This window comes from Sander vitreus, chromosome 9 (assembly GCF_031162955.1).
Source record: "Sander vitreus isolate 19-12246 chromosome 9, sanVit1, whole genome shotgun sequence".
Taxonomy (NCBI): domain Eukaryota; kingdom Metazoa; phylum Chordata; class Actinopteri; order Perciformes; family Percidae; genus Sander; species Sander vitreus.
In genome coordinates, this window is record NC_135863.1 from 20219635 (window position 1) to 20229328 (window position 9694).

The 9694-nt window shown below is 40.1% G+C and overlaps 1 protein-coding gene across 2 annotated transcripts in view; it reads right to left on the reverse strand.

Annotated features, from left to right (window-relative positions):
* Window positions 1-6168: 6168 nt before the first annotated feature.
* colgalt2b (collagen beta(1-O)galactosyltransferase 2b) overlaps window positions 6169-9694 on the reverse strand; it is a 25553-nt gene continuing 22027 nt past the window's right edge. For both annotated transcript variants that reach the window (XM_078259161.1, XM_078259160.1), the window contains one exon: window positions 6169-6631. In XM_078259161.1, the coding sequence (XP_078115287.1) occupies window positions 6358-6631 (274 nt within the window). In that variant the 3' untranslated portion in view covers window positions 6169-6357. The remainder of the gene's footprint in view (window positions 6632-9694) is intronic.

Here is a 9694-nt window from a genome sequence, read left to right on the forward strand (position 1 = left end):
TTTGAGTGATTGTCATTGCTGCAAAAAGTTGTCCCTATAGCCATTTCAAATCACTTCCTTCTTTTCAAATTTGTCACTAGAAGTAGTCCAGGCAGTCCCATCCTGTGTTTGTACTAGTTTTAAAATACACTGACTTTTTGATTGTATTACAGTAAACTTAACACTTTTAAGGTTTATATGTGCAGATGGCTTCATAAAGTTACTGATTCAGCTCTCTGTTAAGCAGTATGGCTTGGTGACTTTTCTGACAGTAGGGCAAAGGTCAAACCATAATAAATGTGTAACAATTATGGAGCGTGTGTGTGTGTGTGTGTGTGTGTGTGTGTGTGTGTGTGTGTGCGTGTGTGTGCGTGTGTGTGTGTGTGTGTGTTTGTGTGTTTGTGTGTTTGTGTGTTTCATCGAGCTCAGGGTATAAGAACCAGTCATGTGCAAAACATCGCAGTTGCTGAGGAGAGAGGATTATCTGGGACCAAGCAGTGCTCTGACACACACACACACACACACACACACACACACACACACACACACACACACACACACAGAGTGCGTGGCACTATCTTTGTGGGGACCCGTCTTTGACATAATGCATTCCCTAGCCCCTTAGGCTACCCTAACCTTAACCCTTACCTTCACCCTAACCATAACCTAATTCTATCCCTAATCCTACAACCAATCTTAACCCTCAAACAGCCATTTAAAGTTGTGGGGTCCAGCATTTTGGCCCCCACAACTGTATTCCCGGTTTTTGGACCCCACGAATATAGTTAAACAAGAACACACACATACATACATATATACACACACACACACACACACACACACACACACACACACACACACACACACACACACACACACATACAAGCACCCACCGAAGATGTTAGATGTAAATTCAGCAGTTAATATTGTACAAAGTGTGAAGAAAGTTGCTTCCTACAGTCAGAAGCTGCAGTGTGTACTCAGACTTTGCATCCTGTTTTCTCAGGTAAATTAACAGCCATTGGAAAAACAACAATGTCCGAGAAACATCCGGTGAAGTTGCTCCATGGCTGTGGAACTTGGACACACACACACACACACACACACACACACACACACACACACACACACTGTATGTAAATACAATTTTGATGTATTATGTTATGCTAGTATATACTTGTATACTTTACTTTATACTTCTATACTGTACTACATTTCAGAGGGAAATGTTGATCTTACAATACATTTATTTGACAAGTGTCGTCACTAGTTACTTTTTTTAGATTACAGGAAGATTTTACAACAACAACAACTAAACGTTTATAAAACTAATAAAATACATTGTTTAACATTAAGCCAGTAATCTTGAACCTTTATGGCTTGTGGCCCCCTACAAAAAAAGGATCTTTCACCACTACTCTAACACGTCTTCCACCACTGGCAAACACACCAGTGGAGTCCTCTTTCAATCACCGACAGCTCAGCACCAAAGAGAAAACACTGCTGTGGCATCAAGTAGCCTCTCCTGAGACAGAAGCTGTGTTGCGGTCATGATTCAGACCTTCACTCTGGCTCAATGTGACAAAATTCCTCACCACACAAAAATGCAAAGAGACTCCACCTAAAGTATGCTTATATTTAGCAGTGACTCATGGTTGGATGCCATGGATAAAAAAAACATCAAACATTAAAATGCCTTTGTAATCAAGTTCAGCCTAAGTGACTGAAGAGGAAAAATAAGTAATTTGACCATGACTCTCTGAGTGACTGCTGGGAATGAATGGGAGCATGATAGTCAGGAAGAGTGAGTAAACATGCTGCCTTGTCTTCTTGCTGTCTGGATGGACTTCAGTGAACTGGCCTCCGCTCTTTGCCTTCCTCTCCCCCTCCTTCCTCCATTTCCTTTCTCTGTTGTTATGAGCTCCTTTTCTAGAAGACCTCAATCACTTCACTTCACTGCACTTTACCCTAGTTTGGTGGGTCATCACTGGACTGATGCCAAAGCTCTTTTAACAGTGATAGATATGAGGGATTGAACATAGAAAACAGCCAGAACACAAATCCATTCCTTTCTATTTACGGCACCCACACTCTCACATTGATCTTCATCTTTCAGAATAATTTGTTTTCATTCTTCAGTAAAATATAAGTTCAAGAAGTCACTTTTCTTCTCTGCCTCAGTCAGAGTGTGCTGACACAGTCACAGTGAGGCCAGCACCAGTTTACACAGCTGGGAAGGTAAGGCTCTCTAAACTCTGACAACACACACACACACACACACACACACACACACACACACACACACACACACACACACACACACACACACACACACACACACACACAAACACACAAGATCCCCTCAGTCTGGGTCAACCCAAACAAAACCTCTCTCTTGCTCTCAGTTTCTCACACAAACAGTGGCCGGAGGAGAGGAGACGTCTCTATTGGACGCAATAGTAATTACTTTATAACTGATTAGAATCTTTAAAAAAACATATTGGTAGAAGATGTATCCCGATACTTTCAAAGTACAGTAAAAGTACAGTACCACAATGAAAAGCAAAAATACAGTCAGTGTTGTGTTATTTGATTATTTTTACTAATGCACTATTGTGCAAGCATCATTGTATTGTTGTAGCTGGTTGAGGTGCAACTGAGTCTAACTACTTTATATATTGGCTCATTTAATTTATTAAAAAATGCATCATATTTTAGAGGCTGAACAAATGTTTTCTATGTGTAATCTGAAAAGAAACTAGCTATAGCTGTCAGATAAATGTAGAGTAAAAAGTACAATATCTCTGAAATATGGTAAAGTAGAAGTATAAGGTAATATAAAATGGAAATACTCAAGTAAAGTATAAGTAAGAGTATTAAAATCTTACTCCAGTGCAGTACTGGAGTACATGTACTTCATTAATTTATTAGATGCTAAATTATGGCATAATGTCTCAATTTATACAAATCCGAACATTTTCCCATAAAATGTTGCTTTTTCTTTTAGATGATGGCACACCACAAATGCTGTAGTTGAGTTTTCATTTCAGTTCACATTTTTACAACTCTACACTGCTCTCTGCTGGTTACCATAGGAACACAACACACACACAATAAAAAAAAATGCATTTCTTAATTTTGTCTTCTTGCTTAATCCTTGTTAAAGAGGATTAGCGTGACGTAAACACAAAAATCACATCAGATTAACAGATTCTTTATATTAACATTAATCTCCTGTGAGTATTGCTGCAGCCAGGGCCTTTTATGCACTGACATTTGGCATTTACATGGACTATTTTTGCACACCCCCGAACAGTAATAGGATCATCAGTTAAGATATGCAAATGTCAATAAATGAACTGATAAAACATAATTTTTCTAAACTATGAAGCGCCTTCTCACATCAGTGCACAAGCGCTAAAAAAAAAGTAGGTCTGATCTAGTTCACTCCATTTGCATCGCAAATAATGCACGCTCTACCACAGCGGCAAGCTGGTTTGCGAGACGATTAACGTTACAGGGAGGCAGAACATATATATATATATATATATATAAAACAACGGTACTCTTGAACTTTCTGTTTACGTCTCTTAAAATATTCAAATTAAACAGGGGACATTTCTCTCTCTCTCTCTCTCTCTCTCTCTAGTTGACCTGGTTTACAAACCACAGGCATGTGCAACTAGGGATGCTGAGTGTCAAGTAGACATTGATCCATTTGTACTCTGTGATGTGAAAGCAGCAGGACAGCAGGTAGATGCCACTCTGTATTGACTGGCATTTGGCATCCTGCATTGTGTAAATCTGTCTCCAAAAACTCTGTGAATCAAACTCTGCTGCTTTCTGGTTTTAAACAGAATACTGTGATCCATTAGATTGTATGACATGGTTAGGGACTTTAGCTTTGTCAACACGGCAAAATGCATGCTGTATCGTGTAGATAAATGTTACCAAAAATTGTAACCCCATTAAAGATTTTTTTTTTCTGAGACAAATGTCATCTGTGAATTAGGTTTATATAAATAAAATTGGCTTTACTTGACCCCATATCATTGAGACAGGGTCACACATTTTGATAGTGATTCCCAGTAAGTGTTTCTCTCCAACTCTTGACATTAGCTTATTGTAAGTGTTAGATACTGTGGGTCAATATTTCCTCTCTAGCACTCCTAATGCAAACCTACAGTAATTACACAATTTCCAAGCTAAAATATAGTATATGATTTTATTGGCACATTATGGTAAAGTCTAATAATAGGAATTCTATTAGATAGGGCAACATTTCTCTTACCTGAGTGCAGGATTTCTCCATAAAACACAGACAGCTGAAAAAAAGGAAGAAGAGGAGGAGGGAAACGTGACTTCTGTTTTTAAAAGAAAGTATCTACACTATAGCGTGTGTGTGTAATGTAAATATGTTAAATTATCTATTACATTATATAACAGTGAATCATACTGTAATATGCGCTATCATGTATAATATTATATGATGTGTATTGTCTCATAAAGCAAAAGCTGTACAATCCAGTTTTCATTCCACTCACGAGCAGCAGCAGATGGCAGCGTAATCCCTCTCTTTTGGCATTTGCAGCATCTTACTGTAAAGGGAATTTGCCTGAGAGAACAAACCTGCAAATGAAAAACTTCTAACTGCTTAACAGTTATATTAGGTGAGGTCTGGTCAGTGTTGCATGAAGCAGGATTAGCAATGGTGTGACGTTTTGATCTGGTCAAACAGGTTCTGTCTCACATCTCAACCCAACTGCAGGGTATTAATATTTAAATAGATCTTCGTGCTCAATAGTCCTCTTCACCCTTCCTCCATTTCTCTCTCTCATCCACTTCCACTCCACATCACCTATAACCTCCACCACCACTGCCACCGTACCCCAGCTCCCCTCCTCTCCATCAGATCCCACAGCAGACAGGAACTATAAAACACTGAGCAGAATTCCACTCAGCCAGTGAACAGTAGGAGCCAACACACCCACTGAGTGTCCTTTACGTGATCAACCTTCAAACCTCAAATTTATTGGGAGGTTGCAGCTCCTTTCATGTTTTACCACCATTTCGTGAAATGTATCGTGCCACGATACTTATTTTCAGGAGCTTGCAGGAAAATCTGTCTTCCATTATATTAGGGCATATCAGGTCGTGTGAACAGTTGCAGACAAAGTCGAGCTTGCTATTCAACTGATTAAACAATAATATACAATACTTAATGAAAGCTCTTTTCCAGTCCCACAAAGATAAAGAGGGAAGTGTGTTTTCTTTTTCTTTTTTTCATTTTTCCGTCTCCAAACTCTCTGCAATGCCATTAATCCAATAATAATCCAAACTACTGTAAGAAGATAAGGTTAACATGTGTGTCGGTTTATGCTGCAGAGTGAGTAAAAACACAGAAACAAGGAAGTTGTTTTATTGGTTCAGCCCCGCACCACAACTGATATGTAATAATTCAATAATCCAGTTTATCCTAAATATATTCAAAGCAGGGGTCTGAATTTATACTATTATACATCCTGCAGGCAACGTGTAATGTACGACTGATGTCTAAAATGCTAACTAGCAGCCGGACCAGCCCACTGTGCAAGTGAGATATCTGTAATGACAGAAACACTGAGCCTAATAACATCCATTACTTCCCTGCTGCTTGGCAAAGAAGGGCTGTACTCTCTGTGTGTGTGTGTGTGTGTGTGTGTGTGTGTGTGTGTGTGTGTGTGTGTGTGTGTGTGTGTGTGTGTGTGACATCATCGGAGGCAGTGACACTCTTGGGTACAGTATGTCAGCCTCCCTCCCACACGTTCAGTTCTGTAAGCGTTCAGTTTCACATGCACACTTTGGAACTGTTTTCAGACAACTTTAAGATTCCTTTATTCTTTGGCTGCCCATTTAAAAAAACACATCTGTTCTTTTTAAATAACAATCTTCTTGAACAACATAAAAAAATTGATTTGTGTGAATCTTTTTTTTCTTTCACATCCTGCAAAGGATGTTAGCTGTCTTCCATGTGTCGCTTAAGTTTTCTCGGGCCATAACTGTCTCCACTTGCCCAGAAGAGGCACATGGGGAATAAATAAAGCTTTTTTCAAAGGCCTGCTAGCCCTCGTCCCAGATTCTCCTCTTCTTCCTCTCCTTTAGTGTCCCTCTTCATCAGGCAGCAGAGTAGATTGACATCCTAACTCTGTGTGTGTGTGTGTGTGTGTGTGTGTGTGTGTGTGTGTGTGTGTGTGTGTGTGTGTGTGTGTGTGTGTGTGAATGTACAGTATGTCAGCTTGTAGTTCAAGTGTCTTTTCAAGTGTGTGTACACATGACATTCACTGTGTGTACATGGCATAGTAAACACGAGTCTTTCTCTCAGAGTCTCAGGTCTCTGTATCAGAGTTCGTCCCGTGAGGCTCGAGCTGCAGGAGGCGGCGAGTCTCCAGTGACGCTGTTCTGTGCCACGGGGCGGATGCTGTCCTGTTGGGCCGTCTTGCGGGCGTGCTGCCGGTCCCAGTCTGTGGCCACGGCCTCGTCGTCCCAGATGGTGGAGGTCTCCGTGTCGCTGATGTAGCCAGGCTCTCCGGTGTAGTGGGTGGGATAGATGAGCAACGGCTCCACAGAGAAGGCCTTCAGGTCCCGCGGCTCAAAGTGAGACATGAACTCCGTGCTGAGGAGAATAAGGGACAGATGGGGGAGATGGAAAGAGAGACAAAGAAAAGATGTGTTGGACACTGGAAGACATTTGATGTAAGTATTGATTATTCTCATTATCAAAGAACCTCTTGATTATTTCATTTCAGCCATAAAATATTAGAAAAAAGACTATAACAATTTACCAGAGCCCAAGAGGATGTCTATGCTGTCCAATAAGGTACAAAACCCAAGGTTTTAAGTCTACAATAATAGAAAAGGATCAAATCCTCACATTTGGGAAACTGGAAACAGTGAATTTAAGGCAATTTTGCTTGATAAATGACAATCTTACTGTACGTCAAGGAATTGTCCATTCATAGCAAATGGTTACCCGATTAGATTGGGTGGAAAAGGCTCTGCTGTTTAAGGGGGCTCTCACAAGCTACAAGCAATGAGGATTCTCAGAGAGCGAATCCCTCTCTCATACATGAACATTCAAATTAAGCACATAAGGACTGGTGAAGTTTTTGATGGTACTGTACACCTGTATAACATTGGATGTTAGTCAGCTGATATGCTATGAAATGTGAATGACTGATGTCACCTGGTTGCAAAGATTGATTAACAGTGCCTAATTATCAAAATACTTATCAAGTACTGTTCTGGCAATAGGGTTGGGTACCGAAACTTACGCAACCGGTAGGAATCGTACCGGATTAGAACGCAAATTTCGGTTCCTCATTTCGGTTCGACTGAAATATTTTCCCTCTGTCGCTTAAAAATATCAGACTTTCTCTGTAGTCTACCGTTAGCTAGCTACTGTAAATGTAGGCTACTTTTAAAATGCCATATTTTACCAAAACGGATGTAAAAGCACATTAACCATTCACTGCACGTGATCGCTAGTAAACATATTACATCTTTGATGTCATTCTTCAGTTTTTCAAAGATCGGTTTAGGAATTGGAATCGTTTTACAAGTACCGGTTCGGCGTCGGAATAGTAAAAATCCAAACGATACCCATCTGTCAACTGACTTATCAATTCATCAACCAGTTGTTTCTAGAATAATAACGATGAGGGATTCCCAACAGGAAGCTTCAGGCACTTAAATACGTGTACAATAAAAATGCTGACATCTAGAAATGTGATGTCAGTACTCTGCCACTATGTATATGTCATACCAAGGTAAAGAAGAAGGAAGAACTATGACTGTTTTGCATTTTGCTTCACTGACACATTTTATACTGTATTAACTGGAAGTTCTGGTGAGCATACATACTCAATGTACCATATTTGAATTGCAACACAGACAGCAAATTTACAGGATATCAAATAGGGGAACAGGATATTCTTCTCTACTGCAGCACAGTCATAAAAGGAATGTTTTTGCCCCCATGTACAAAATCATGTTTAATAATAACAGGGGTGGAAAAATTCAGTCTGTTGATCCATTTACGTAAAGGTGAAACGTATTTATAACAATGCTAATGATCATATGTTTTAAAGGTCAAAGTGTCCATAGCTGTCAGATAAATGTCTTCGAATGAAAATCACATTATTTCCCTCTGAAATGTGGTAGAATTAGAGCTGAAAGTCATTAAATCAATCAATGTAAAGTTAATAGGCAACTATTCTGCAAATTGTCATTTTCAAGCAGACATGTCAATCATTATCAGGTAAAATAGGATGTAATGCTTTTCTTTGTCATACTGTTTATGATATTAAACTAAAGATATTTGGGTTTTGGACTGTTGGTCAGACAAGTTGAGCAATTTGTAGACACCACGTTGGGTTCTGGGGATTATAATGATCATTTTTCACTCTTTTTTACTGTTTAATCGACCAAACGAGAGTATCATTTGCTTATTAAATCGATAATGAAAACAATAGTTGCAGCCCTAAATAGAATAGAAGTATTAAGTACCAAAAAAACACAACATAAAATACATCAAAGCACACCAGAGTAGCATTTGAGTAAATCACAGTATACTACAGACACCGGGTATGATAAAGAATATCGGAAAAAGCATTCATCCCAGCAGATCAAAATCACATCCTCATGTGGACATATTGTATCACGTTACAAACAGCACAGAACTCTACTATGAGCATGTCATCATCAGTCTGCAGGAGGGCCAGAGGGAGGAATGAGGGCTGTTTGGGTGTGACACGTCAGCCCGGCAGCTCGTGCAGACAGAGGTCACCACATAGGTCAACTCCCTACCGTCCAATCGGCTGTTTAAAGCCTGTCAGCGCTCCATGAGGACAGTGAAACGCTACACCTTCATTAGACTAGAAACAAACAAACACTCACACATGTTTTCCACGCAATGAGGCCTTTCTCACTGGGTTCCCTGTCATGTATTTCTCTTCTGTTTATGTGCGTTTTAGATGAAAAACTGAGTTATAAAGAAAACAGAAGAGGAGCACTGTGTTAAGGAAGACAGCAGAGTCTCACCATACAGCGTTCCTCCCCCTAAAAACAACACATGTAACATAATATCCACAATTTAAACAGCACATAATCCTCTGCTGTTTATTTATGTAACATACAACACATTTTACATATTTTCCCAGCCTCCTTTCCACCTTTTCTGTCCATAGTTCCCTTTTCACTTTTGAACAAACTCACATTCTCTCACTGTTGAATACACACACACAGTGTATTTACCTAGTAATCTATACACTGCACACTGGACACACGTCTCCATGTATTTATATAGTAACACACGCACACACTCACACAGTGTCCATCTTTGCCCCACCCCCATGCCCAGGCCTCTATCAATGGGAATCCTGTCCCCTTCTCCAACCAGCAGGAAGAGCCGTGCTGGCCCACATTCCTCAAAGAGAGAGAAGGAAGGGGGAGGAGAAGTGTGTGACACAGGGAAGGAGTAGGTGTGCAAAAAAGTAAAGGTCTGTTGAGGGGAGTGAGGGAATGTTAAAAGAAGTAAAAAAGAAATGAAGAATGAGAGGAGAGGAGAGCCAGAAAAGATAGAGGGTGGACTTAAAGGATGAAAAGATAAAGAACATGGGAAGGAGAGAGGAGGTGGAGGTGGAGGTGGAGGGGAGCAGGGAACAGCAGGAATCCCCAA